The sequence below is a fragment of the Phyllostomus discolor genome, chromosome 7, assembly GCF_004126475.2.
Source record: "Phyllostomus discolor isolate MPI-MPIP mPhyDis1 chromosome 7, mPhyDis1.pri.v3, whole genome shotgun sequence".
In the NCBI taxonomy this organism is placed as follows: Eukaryota; Metazoa; Chordata; class Mammalia; order Chiroptera; family Phyllostomidae; genus Phyllostomus; species Phyllostomus discolor.
The window spans coordinates 23199863-23213862 of NC_040909.2; the positions used below are offsets into that span (position 1 = coordinate 23199863).

General features: G+C 38.1%; 1 protein-coding gene across 4 annotated transcripts in view; it reads left to right on the forward strand.

Annotated features, from left to right (window-relative positions):
* ZNF385D (zinc finger protein 385D) overlaps window positions 1–14000 on the forward strand; it is a 759183-nt gene that overhangs the window by 634401 nt on the left and 110782 nt on the right. For 3 of the 4 annotated variants that reach the window (XM_036030592.1, XM_028518327.2, XM_036030595.1), the window contains one exon: window positions 6300–6410. The exons of the other annotated variant lie outside the window; for it this stretch is intronic. In XM_036030592.1, the coding sequence (XP_035886485.1) occupies window positions 6300–6410 (111 nt within the window). The remainder of the gene's footprint in view (window positions 1–6299; window positions 6411–14000) is intronic. 4 annotated transcript variants of the gene reach the window in all.

Here is a 14000-nt window from a genome sequence, read left to right on the forward strand (position 1 = left end):
TCCTACATCCTTTCAAATATGCAACAACTGACCTCAGTGAGCCTCCAGCCCTCTTACCTCTTTTTAGGTGGCCCCAGGCAGGACGCTAGCAGCAGCCAGCCTAGATTCTTAGCTTGGCTTTAGGAATCTCCAAGCCAAACTCAAGTAGCAGCCATTTTCAATTGCTCCATAGCTTAGGCAGGGTGGCCCCCAGGCAAAACATAGGAGTGGGCTGACGTTGGCCTGCACCACCTGGGAAACCCCAAGGTCTATTCCCCCAATGGACATTAGAACATCACCACCCTGCCCCTCCACAGCTGATCCTCTATGGAGGGTGGAGGTTGGTGATCAGTGGGCACAGCTAATCTTTGCAACTAGTTGGCCTGGGTAAATCCCTTCCATTGACCTGCCAACAGCAACCAAGGCTCAACTACAAGAGGAGGATGTACTCAGTCCACACAAAGGGTGCACCTCGAGAACCCAGATTGGGTGATAGGGGAGGCTGTGTCACTGGATGCTGAGGGACACCTATTACACTAGGGCATGCTACCAAGACAGGGAGTAATAGCAGCTCTACCTAATACATAGAAACAAACACAGGGAGGCTGCCAAAATGAGAGGAGACATGGCTCAAGTGAAAGAACAGATCAAAACTCCAGAAAAAGAACTAAATGAGTAGAGATAAACAATCTATCAGATGCAGAGTTCAAAACACTGGTTATTAGGATGCTTAAGGAATTTAGTTAGGACCTCAAAAATATAAAAACGACCCAGTCAAAAACAAAGGATACACTAATTGAAATAAAGAACAATTTACAGGGAAACAACAGTAGAATGGATTAAGCTGAGAATCAATGACTTGGAACATAAGGAAGCAAAAACAACCAATCAGAACAAGAAGAAAAAGAACCCCGCCCCCCCCCCCCCAAAGTGAGGATAGTGTAAGCAGCCTCTGAGACAACTTCAAGAGGTCCAACATTTGCATCATAAGGATGCCAGAAGGAGAAGAAAAAGAACAAGAGATTGAAACTTTATTTGAAAAAAATAATGAAAGAAAACTTCCCTAATTTGGTGAAGGAAATAGATGCACAAGTCCAGGAAGCAGAGAGAGTCCCAATCAAGATGGATGCAAAGAGGCCCATGCCAAGACACATAATAATTAAAATGCCAAATGTTAAAGCTGAAGAGAGAATCTTAAAAGCAGTAAGAGAAAGGCAGAGAGTTACTTACAAAGGAGTTCCCTTAAGACTGTCAGCTGATTTCTCAAAGGAAACTTTGCAGGCTAGAAGAGACGGGCAAGAAATACGTCAATATAAATAACTTAAACACAAATTTTACTAATTCATAGTTGATGTAATAATTGTACCTGGTTCTCTATTGAATGTCACTTAATACCACAAGTCACAAATATTAAGGACAATGGCTATCACAAGGCTTATTAGTTTTATAATTTTCAGCAAGGGACAATGAGGGCTCCTCAGTAAGCTGCTAGGATGGGAATAATGCTATAAACAAAAAAACACACTGCCAGTGCCCTTAGTGTAACCTTTAGAGTTAATGTTACTTGCCATTGTTACTTAGAAATGCCATCTGGAAGAGACAACCTTTGTATTTTGCGACTTCTAAACTTCCTGGCATTTAAGTTCTTATTCTTTAAATGTAAAACTGAAAGCCACAAAAGTAATAGGAACAGCAAGAGAAGAGGTCTCTTAGAACCAGAAATGTGAACTCAGGTGTAAGCCCACATTCTCTCTGAGAACACAACAGACATCCTAGGGAGCCTGGAGCCATGGCTGCTCCACCTGAGGCTGTGCCTTGCACACTTATTTACAAATCAATTTTTCAGAATGCCCAGAGGGCGCAAAGGGAGAAGCAGGGCCTGAGATAGAAATGCAAGATCCTTAGACCCTAAATGGAAAAAAAAAATACTTGTTTGACTTTAAATAAGGCCATAGGCTGAGTTTGAAATTGAATTTTTGTCTATAGTTTGGGTAAGCATATTAATAGCTACAGGATCACTCTTTAATTTTGTTTGTTTGTTTTGGGAGATTGGATATTATATTTAGAAAAATTTAACTTTCAAAATACCCCACTTTAGAAATTAGATAAGTATGGCTTAAAATACCGTGTATATCTTACCATTTCTATCAGTTTTTAGTTTGGTGCCATGTGGGAAGTGAAGTGTGTCAAAGACTTTATGGATCTGGTTTCTATGTATCACAGCTTTAGTTTAGTGTCTTTACTTTTGTACTGAAGACTTTACATTTTATTCTTATTTTTATAATCATTTTATGTGTCAGATTACTGTTTTCTAAACTGCATGCATTGAACCAGGGATGCTAAATTTAAACACCAACAAAACAACTAAAGCTTTAGTTATATTATTCTAGAAATAATTTAATTAAAACATGTCTATGGTTCAGAATCCCAGAGAATTGAATATTTTTGTGCACTGTGAATGCCAAGATTGTTATACCTACGTTTCCTACAGCTTACTTGACCCAAGAACCCCCCTTTTTTTTCTTGCCTACACATATTGGCATCTCTAGAGCCTGATTTTGTAGAAAAACTCCTAATGATGGTGTGTAATGCACAGTAAGCTATGATTGTTTTGACAGATCAGACCTATTTGTTCATGGGGTGGGGGAGGAACCAACGTATATGACTCATCTTTTTGAACAAAATGTTTGATCAAAATGGTAAATACTGGTACGTTTAAACAAAATGATCAGTGGCTGTGTGTGTGTGTGTGTGTGTGTGCGTGTGTGTGTGCCCCAGAGCTGATAGTAGATGCTACTTTTAATAAAGTTACATACCCTCTAGATTCATTTAATTAACTAACAACAGAATCCGTTTTTATATTTTGCTCTTCATACTTCCTTGTTGTAAATGGTTTTGCATATATTTATAAACATATATATTAAGAGAGTTGAGTATGACCTGTGTTCATTAATGAAGACATTAAACTTACTTTGTTGTACTAGATTCCTAAAGGATAAAAGATACTTGTTGTGTAACTATTGTTTGTGAAATTCATCTTTAAAATATAATTTAGTTGCCTTTTTTTAAGTATACTGGGAAATAAAATTGTCTCTGGAGAAGAATATATGACTTTGCATTGTGATACTTGATTTTATAGGCACAGTGATCAGAACATCATTCAATTCAAATGAAAGAATTAAATCTAGAGAATATGCCACTTTTACGTGGTTTCTAGTTCCAAAATACCTCCTGCACAAATTTAGATTGAATGTGGTCACTGCTTCTCTAGTGTTACCGAACGATCAAAACAATATACTGCTCACCAACATGACTTAAAAACTCAGCATTGCATTTCAGAGAGCATATTTAATATAAAGGTATAGTTCATTTATATTCCATAGCATTATGATAAGGAGATTTCAGTATTCCTAAATGGGTTATAGCCATAACTCACCTAACCCCCTGATAGAAATGGGCCCCATTTATGCCCAGAGCAGAAGCGACATACCATGATGAGACAAGTACCTCTAAGTCCATGACCTCCTTCTGCTTGAATTTTCTTTAGCCATTAGCTAAAAGGGAAATTATCCCCCAGTGTTCTCTGCGATTATTGTCATATAAGCATTGGGATGATATGTTTAAAGTCATGTAAGAATGATCCCAGAAAGTAGAATGAAGGCTGTTGAAGCAGCCAGATTGACACATTTGTGTGATGGTTGACTTTCTCAAGCTGTGCGCATTGCCCATTTGGAGTCTGTGGAAATAGGAATGGTATGGGGTTGACAAAGGTTTGGAAGCTTAGCTGGGGTGGGGGACTTGGAGAAGGGTGTGCATGTGTGTTTGTGTGTGTGTGTGAGTGAGAGAGAGAGTCCTATAACATTCCTTATGCCCTTCCAAGCTACTTTCTGATAGTAGGTTCAACCTAAAGAAAAAAGACTGTAATTCAAAGTTAATTTTAATGTCTTTTTTTAATTGTTACTCAAGTAATTTTAATGTTTTGATTAAATCAGTGAACTGAATTTAAGAGTGAGTTTTAGATGTGTACTGAGACTTGAAAAGATTGTAGAATTCACTAGAAATAATTCCTATGTTCATCAGCTGAAAAATGGATAACCGTATTTTGGCATTTCCATGTAGAAGAATACCACTCAGCAATAAAAAAGAATAAGCTACTGATACATGCAACCACATGGTTGATTCTTAAAAGCATTATTTTTAATGAAAGATGCCATATACAAGACCACATATTGTACAATTCCCTTTATATGAACTTTGAGAAGAGTCAAGAATATGTTGACAGAAAGCAAACCAGTGGATTCACACACGTGGGGTGGGAGGAAGGGATTAACCACAGAGGGGCAGAAGGGAACTTTTTCAGGTAATTCAGATGTTCTGTATGATAATTAGTATCACTGTGTGTATAGGTCAGATCTCAACCAATTCTACAGTTGACACTGGTGAATTTTATTGTGTGTAACTTACACCTAAATGAAACCAGTTAAAAACAAAACATGTTAGAATTCACTAATAAAGGAGGAAGGGATACTAGAATTTGTTAATATCTGGAAGTGACCAGAAAAATCACATTGCTGAAATTTATCCAGAATCTGGGTAAGGATTAACATCGGATAAATAAAATTTAAAGTGATGGTAGAAGATAAAAATTGTTACACCAATAATTTTCTTTCTTTACCATTTTAATTGTTAAACCTATAAACCATGATGCTTAGTGCATAGGAGGGCACTTAATAAATGTTGAGTGCTATGATTTTTCTAGTTGTTGTTATTTAGAACAGTACATTAAGAGTACTGAGAAAACTTAATAGAAGTTGTGAATATGGACAGGAACATCTTCCCACTTACCAGTGAGGAGAGCCTATGAGTTAACTGGTTCTGATGATTTGAAATACACAAAAGATGGTGGGATTTATCACCTAAATAGGGTAATTAACAAGCTACAGTGTATCAGTAAAGGTGACTTTTAGCTATTTCACAGACACATTCTTAGCTTTGGTGTGTGTCTGTCAGATCATATCTGAAATATTTCAACCCACCGTGAGCACTTGCAGTAAGAACTTTGTCTGACAAGAGTTTGGAGTTCCAAAGTCTGCAGGTCTTCACCAGAAGTCACGACTGTGTGCATAATATTTAATCATTCTGAATTTTTGAGGCCATGTGAGAAATGGGCAGAATGACAACAAGGAGTAGAGGAGTGTGGGGCTCCTGTTAACTTTGATCTCACGTGTGCTGCAATAGAGAAAACGTGCTGCATTTTTCTGTGCATAATGCACATTTTTTGTACATTGTACATGAGATTATTATGCCCGTTATTATACCCACGGTATGCATTCATTATACTCATGTGTAATGTGCATGCTTATTTTCTCCTAAAAAATATGGGCAAAAAAGTACACATTATACATGCAGTAATAGCCAACATTTATTGGCTCCTTAATGTGCCCAGCACCGACTGTGCTAAATAAATTTCATGATTATCACTTTTAAGCCCCATCCCAATCTTAAAAGAAGCAGATAAGCAAAGAGGTTGCACATGTACTAAGAAGCAGATCAAAGTTTTTATCTGCCTCGCACAGTTGAGAAACACTGATGTGGGCGGTAGGGCAAAGCTCGGTAAGGAGACATGAAGTTTCATTACATCCTGATTATTGACATGTTTTTGGTGTCTCTTGTCCTGTCCTGGGAAAATGGGATGGAGAAAGATAACTGATTTGTGGCCCAAACTCCCTAAACTTCAAATAATAAATCCATAGGACACCAGTGTGTATTAGAGGGTCACGAAATTGCTGTTGACTGCATCGATGGCTCCATATGTTTGAATTCTTAGAGAGCAGGGATTGTATGCTATGTTCTTAAGGTAGGAAAGATACCAAACATAACATAAGGTTTATGTTGGATAATGGTCCATAATTTATTTTCAGAGCTGACCCCTGACCAAGTCTATTTTGAAAACCATCTGGGACGATGATGTAGACGCACTTCCGCGTACGATTGCTGGGCTTTATAATAACTTGAGTTTTGATAAACCTTTAATTATATTTTAGGATTATCAAACTGAGAAAATTGTTGATTCTAAATGAGAAAAACAGTATGCAGACTCTAATGGGTACATTTATTATTTCCTCATAATAGTGAGCTTCAGGCTTATTGTTTTCTATTTTTTGACAAAGTAGGCATGCTATTTCCTAGAATAAAAATGTTTTTATAATGTGTGCAGTAGATTGAAGCTGTACAGATTGACTCTTTAATGAAATGGGCAACATTCCAATGGAACTGACAAGCTTTATTTCTATTTGTTGTATTTTTTTTTCTCATTACAGATGGACCCGATTCAGAAAGCTGTAATAAATCATACATTCGGGGTTCCTCTTCCTCATCGGAGAAAGCAAATCATATCATGCAACATTTGCCAGTTGAGATTTAATTCCGATGTAAGTTTATCATTTAGTATACGCTAAAAAATGTGCTATGCTGTTCTAATCTTACAGAAGAGATTTCTTAAACATGTTTCTCCAATAATGGAGCATGTCAAAATTCAGCGATAATATTTTAACTCCTTCTGTGCTTTAATTTTGGAGTTTATTATGTTTGGTTGTTTACTATGAAAAAATCTCACATATATAACCTTATGTACTTGCTGTTTAATGGCATGTTTTAGTTCCTTGAGAATACTAAATTTAGGTTATATGCTTTCCCTTTGGGGAATAGTCAAATATAGGACTGTTAGGTTTTCAGTAAGTTACACTTCTGAAATAAGATAGGTCCCAAATTGTATTTCAAGGTCAAGATTTTGGCTTTGTAAATTCTTTTTGCCTGCCTTAGTAGTGCCCAATTCCAGATCAGCCCTGTATCCTTAATAATATTTGTGTTAGAGCTCTCAACTTACTGTCCTAGAAATAATAACACTTTAACAGGGGTCCTTAAGCCCTCGAAGCACTCAAGCCTTCAATGAATAAAACTGAAGTGGAGAACATTACAGAAGGCAGACAATTGTGAACCTGACCAGCGCTTTGCAAATCATTCACCAAGAGTTATTCAAACCTTTCATACCTTTCCTAGGGATCCGGGAAGACTATTGGTTTATCACGGAGAAGCTAATTTTGACTTTTGGCCCATGTGGAAAAGTACTGCTCCCCACAACCTGCTTTGGTGTGAAGTTGGTCCTGAGAAATACAGAAAAGAGAGGGAATGCTGGTTTGGAAGAAATAGAAATCAAACACCTTGTTGACACGCTAGGCCAAAAAAGGACCCCATCCTCTCAAAATGCCTCCTCCAAGGTGCCATTACCTTGCCCCCAGTTGAGTTGGATTGTGGAGATGACCAAAGAGGTCTGGATTCTGGAGAATGTTAGGCTTGCCAGTATTTAATCTCTGTGTGGAAGTAGGATTCTTAGGTGCCCTCTGGTGCGGATAGCATATGAGATAATCAGGCACAGGAAATAGATGGGCGTAAATAAAGTGTTTTTTTCTTCTGTGAGAACATTTTATTTTGTATAAGATTGCTGCTATCCTATGAATTCATACCTCCTAGTACAGTATAATCATTGGGTCATTTTATAACATCCCTTCTATTGGCTTCAAAAAGAGAAGAGAGATTACCTGCACAGCATCTGAAGAGTATTTGTTGCTATAAAAAAGAATACACTAAACATACAGCGTTTTATTTGGAGGGATTTTTTTTGTTATTTTTTGTTTTGGTTTGTTTTCTTGTTTGTTTCTTCAAACAAACAAGATGTAAATTTTGTGAAATTTTAAAATTTATGAAATTTACCATAGTTGAATGTATTAACTAATATTTTCAAATGATCAATATGACACAGCAATCTCTTCCAGCTGTTGTAGAAAAGAAAGAAAGAGGAGCCTGATGTGTCAGTAAGAATTCTGAACTCAATACAATGCACCCTTGAACAGCATGGGTTTGAACCGTGTGGGTCCACTTAAACATGGATTTTTTTCAATAAATGCATATAGTACTGTAGGTGTATTTTCCCTTCCTTATGATTTTCTTAATAACAGTTTTGTCTAGCTGTCTTTATTATAAGAATCCAGTATATAATGCGTACAACATAGAAAATATACATTAATTGACTGTGTGTGTTATCATGAGGCTTCCAGTCAACAGTAGGCTATTAGTAACTAAGTTTCGGGGGGAATCAAAGTTATACATGAATGTCAGCTGTGCAGGGCATTGGGACCCCTAACCCTGTGTTGTTCAAGGTCAACTATCACTGCAAATTTGATCATTTCTGACCACTCGGTGAACAATCGTATAGTTCTCTTATTGTTTCTTATTCTGTAGATAGAACTCAAAGTCATATTTAAGGACTTTAGAAATGTTGTCAGGTATGTTTCAGGAAATACATATATATTTATGTACATGATTATTAACATTAAAATAAAGAACCTAACACAATATAAAGAAAATTTACATACTTCTTCTAAAATGTAATTTTATTTTATGTCCTTGCTTAAGAGAGAATAACACTTTATTTTGCCAATGAAGTTTTAAGGCAATATAGGAATCAATGTGTATTTATTAGAAGCAATTGCTTCTCAATCTCACAACTTTGTTTTCAGGTTAGTCTGGCATGTGGTAAAAGGAAAATAGTCAGGGTATTTGGGGAATTTAGATTAATCTGTGTGGGGCATAATTAAACAATTGCAAACATGACCAGTTCACTGTGATTCCTGTGTAAATCTTCTATCACTGATGTGAGAAGTTACGCTAAAACCTAGTGGTTTAAAACAACACACATTATTTTACAGCTCTGGAGGTGGGAAGTCAGAAATGGCCTCACTGGATTATGTTTCTCCTTCAGACTGGAGGGAAGAATTCAGTGCCTCACCTTTCTATTCTGGGTCCTAGAGGCCGCCCTCTTCCCTTGGCCTGTGACTCCCTTCCATCTTCAGAGCCCACTGGATGATCGAATCCTTTCTCTATTACTGATTCTCAATCTTCTTTTCCATGACTGTGGACCTTGTAATCAGTGTGGACTCACTTGTGTAATCCAGGATAATTTGTCTATTTTAAACCCATCTGATTAGAAACCAAATTTCATCTGCTACTTAATCCCCATTTATCATGTAATGTAACATATTCATTGTTGACAGGGATTTAGAGTTAAATATCCTTGTCCTGCCCACCACAGATACTCATTTGGATGCCTGATAGTAGAGGTCTGAATTGGATTTCCTGGCCACCTGAATTTATCAGATAGTTACTCAGTCCTGTCTCATGGGTCTATATAAACTGAACACAAGGGAATTCACTGCCCTCCCCCTTTTTTTATCTTGAACTTGAACATAAATATACTCTGCAGTGCTAATTTTTAATATTGAAGTTTTTTTTAAAAAATAGAAAGACCCCCAAAATTGAGTTTATAAATGACATAACAACATTTTAACTATGATTTACAAACAAAATGTAATTACTGTGGAACTGAAATACAGGAGTAGAAACTCCATTAGAGACTTTAAAAATATCTCCATAATATTATTATGCCAATAAAGGGAATTAGTGTGCTGGAAATATTAGTTTTATTTACTTATTCACTGGTCATATTCATAAATCTTAATTTTATGTAATATTCAAAACTGAACACTGAGATCGATTGAATTTGTTACAGGTTTTCACATATAAGAAAATAATCTCTAAGTAAAGAGAAAATACAGATGTATATCCTATTAGATCTTTTAATCCCAAGGCAAGGCTTTGTAATCTAAATACAACTGCCTTTTTGCTCTTTCCTGGTAAGTCTGGAATTTATCTTCCTCTTTCCATTCTTAAACGTAGAAACCTTTTGGAAAAATACACTGCAATTCACTTGTATGCTTGGTTGAATCCTCTATCACATAGGAAAGTATTTTTTGCCTTATGAACCTTTTTACATTTCAAAGCTTCTTCCCTTTCCAATGAAAGTAATAGTTTGTAGCTCTTTTCATCTCTGCATCATGAAAATTCAATTTCCTTTTCCTCTAAGCTTTTATTTATTTTCTGACCCTTTACATTATAAACTCTGTATTTGGTATTATGCCATACCTGTTTCCTGGGTAGTTCATTTTTGGCCCTGTAGATATCTTTTTAATGCCACATTGTATTTTATGTACTTTAAATCAGATCGCCTTCTCCTGGTGTAGGCTATTCTTTAGGGCAGGGCGGAGGGAAAGAAAAACTGTTCTCAAGACTTATATGAAATACATGTGGAGTTATGCAAAAAGCTTCTAATTAAAGACTGAAAGGCTATAATTCACCCAATTATTTTTTATCAGCATTGTAAAATAAGCATAAATTACCGTTGGCCTGGGCAAGTTATTAAGTGTTCCTTTGAAAGACAACTTAGAGCAGGGCCAGCATGGATGTAAGATTATTAAGTGATGTAGAGAATGATTGCTCAATGACTGTTTATAGAATGGAAAATAAGATCTCAGGCCCCCAACTAAGGAATTACAACATTGTAGCATGTATGCCTCACTGTGGTTAATCTCCTAACAATAGCAATTCATAATATGTTACACATAGAAGGAAAATTCTGCTAATTTCATGTGTGGACACTGAGGAGCCGAGAGGGTGTGAGATTGTACAAGGCTACCTGGCCAGTAGCTCGCCTCACAGGGTCAGTGGGCACCTCTCAGATGTTGCTGCCTCATCTGGTCCAGGTGGGCCAGCAGGTCCGTCCCAAAGTTCCAGCAGATCCTACAATAATAGCATGGATAGAAATCTGTGTGTTTCCTGGTCATGTAACTAACTACAGTGAGTTAAAGTATCGTACCCAAAGCCAACGTTGCTTCTGTTCACGAATCCATTTACAGCAAAAGAAGTGAGTTCATATGCTGGTGCCTCGGGATTCTCTCTGGTCTTACCATGTTCCTATAACCCAGAGTAGCTGATCTTCTGGGTGGTAGAATGAATGGCCGATTGAAGAAGGAGGCATGGCACCAGCTTGGAGGTACCACCTGGTGACAGTGGAGTTCTCACCTGTGGGATGTAGTGTGTGCTCTGAGCCAGTGGTTGTGCTGCCAGAATTCATGGGTCCAGGCTCCTGGGGATAGAAGTGAGGCATCTCTGGCTGCTATACCTAATGACCCCTCTTCTAGTGTTTACTTCCCTTCTCTGCAACATTGAGCCAAATCCCCTTCAGCTTCAAGTAGCAAGAATGACTTCGGTCATTTGCAACTGAAGCCCTCCTGGTATGCTTACCGAATCAGCCTGTCCTGGGAGATGCCTATGCATCAGCTTCTTTTTTCCTTTTTTTTTTTTTTTTTTGTAAACAAAATCTCCAATGAATCTTAAGTTTGCAAAGTTTGAAATTCACTGATAAATGTTTTTTGTAGTAACTATGACGTAGGTTACCTTGGTGAATAGCTTCAAAGAACACTTCCCCCAGGCAGTGAGGAAGCTGGATGCCCCCCTCCTGTCCCACAGAAGAGAACACCCCTCTAGAGACAGGAATTTGATTATGGAACGGGGGTGCGGGGGATTGGGAACTGGGTCAATGAATCATGGCAGGTGGCCCTCACTAGGATTCAAATTCTGCCTCACTAGGAATGTGGCTTTGGGCAAGTTACTTTAACTCACTGTGCCTTGGTTTCCCATTTGTAACAGGGGGAGAATAATAATAGCGTCTACCTTATATTCTCGTTTTGAACATTAAATGGGTTAATACACTTAAAGGGCTTAGCAGGGCTCTCTGGCATATAGTATATGAGGCACACACCAAGTGTAAGCTATTTAAAACACTTTACCATTCATAACATGAAAAATTATCCTGCACATGCACGCACAATCTCATTGGAATTCTTTTAAAATAACTCTCATTAGGCAACCAAGGCCCAGAGAGGGTGAGTGACTTCCCCAAGGTCACACAGCAAGTAACTAACGCAAGCACATCTGTAATGGGGACTAAGGACTCAAACCTAATTGTTCCTGTGTTCTGAGTGCAAGGACTAGGTCCCACCTGACCCCAAGAAAGTCACACATAGCTCTGCACCCTGTGGGCCTTGAGGAGAAAGTGACTCATCTGTCTGTCTCCCATGGTTCTAGAATGGTTTGTGCTAGAACAGTGTGATTGCATTAACATTTTGCCCCTCAATGTATTCCCAATGTTCTTTCTCGAAATTGCTCTAAAACTCCAGGTCCCCATGGAAACCTCAGGAAAGATCGCCAGTTTTACTCTAAGTGAAAGTCTGCTACGACTGCTCCCTTGATAACAAATAGGTATTAAATGCCTGACTCCCACAGACTTCGGCTATAGCCCCTGGGCAAAGCCACCTTCTCCTGAAACTGAGAGGGCGAGAGAGACAGTTCCATCTCCAGGGCCAGGCTGTGGTCAGCCTGGAGGAAAGGGAGAAGGTGGTCACCTGAACCCCACCTGTCTCCATCAGTCTCTGGACAAGGTGCTTTATGACAGGAGGCTGGAGTGAGTTGCCTGCTGAGAGTATGAGAATGGCATTAATTAAATCAACTCAGGATTAAAAAATAAAATGAAATAAAATAAAATGACTAGCCATTCTTTACAGCCATGCTGTAAGGACTATAAAACGTAACATGTAGGCAATTGGATTATAAATTGTAGAGTGAATGCAACGGGAAGATCATTTTTATTTTATGAGATAATCAATGCAGTTACAATAGTTTTTTTCCCTGAATGTTAAATTACTTCTTAAGAAATGCAAATATTTGAAAAATCTTTTATATCTTTAAGTATTTAAAGGAATCTATTCAATTTAAAGTGTGTACATTACAAGCATGTTTGTGTTGATTTGAGGTTCTCGTTCCTGGTAAATCTTAACCTTTTACCTTTGAAAAGCTGAGGGGCAACTTTTCCCTGGCAAACCTGCGTTTATTAAAAACTCTCAGCCTCTTTAAGTGTGTTGCTGCTGCTGCTGAGTCTCCAAGGCTCTGAGGCACCCAGTTATAAATTAAACTTTCAGGCAGCTTTGAAACATCGCTTTCATGAGAGAATGTCCCCCGTTCATCTGCAGGGCTCACAGAGCTATTTGAGCTCTGGCCTGTGCACCACGGCCGTCCCGTGGGGGGCTTTTCTTCTTCAAAAGCAGCTCTATGAGAGGGCCATTCAGCTTCTGTGAGAGAGGAAGCACATCTGGAGCCAGATGAGGTTCAGCGGGGCCATCAGGTCACCTTTGTGGGAGGAACTAGCTCTGGAGTACGTGGTGGTGACTGCAGGTTGTCGCTGATTTTGAAACAATTGCTGAGGACATCTCTGTGGAAGGGATTGTACCCTGAGTGTGCATTTGGACACTCTGCCACCCCTCAGCTTCATTGGCCTTTACTTCTGAAATGGAGCTCACCTCTCTGTCAGAATTCTCAGGTAACAAAAGCAAATAGAAAGACCAGGAGAGAAATATTGGGTCTGGCTACTAGATATTTTAGGAGAAAAGGAGCCAGTCAGGAGCACAGAGATCTGTTTAAGCACTGTACTTTCTTTGGCAGTCTTTTAAAAATGAAACTTCAACATTGGAACATGTTGGACTCTCTGCGTCGTCAATATTGCAGAGTTTCATCTCTGGATGAGATGACAAGAAGGGACAGGGAAAAGAGAAATCTTTATGAAACAGTCCTTATTTCTCTGGGCTTCTTATCTCTGTAAGCAAAGAAAAAGAAAATAATAAAATTCACTTTCTATAGAATTCTCCTAGATGTGGAGAATTTGACCTTGAATGCCTAGAAAGAGAAAATCGATTTTAGATATGACAAGTAGATGCATACATAACCTCCAGTAATCAAAGAAATATTTGTTTTTCTATGCAGTAATGTGAGCACCTCAGAGTACTGTTGTACAATATATTAGGACTTGGAGATGTCCAGGAAACCATCCTGTCCATTTACAGATGATACAAATGGAAAAATCAAAGGCCAGAATATTTAGTCAATTTTTTTCAAGGCCCTTAAGCTGTTGAAAAAGCTGGATTTATCATCTCAAGTGACATACCCTAAGGGAAATTTATTTTGAGACTTGCATTGTTCTCATCTGACAGTTTTCAGCTAAGACAATTGATCACTTA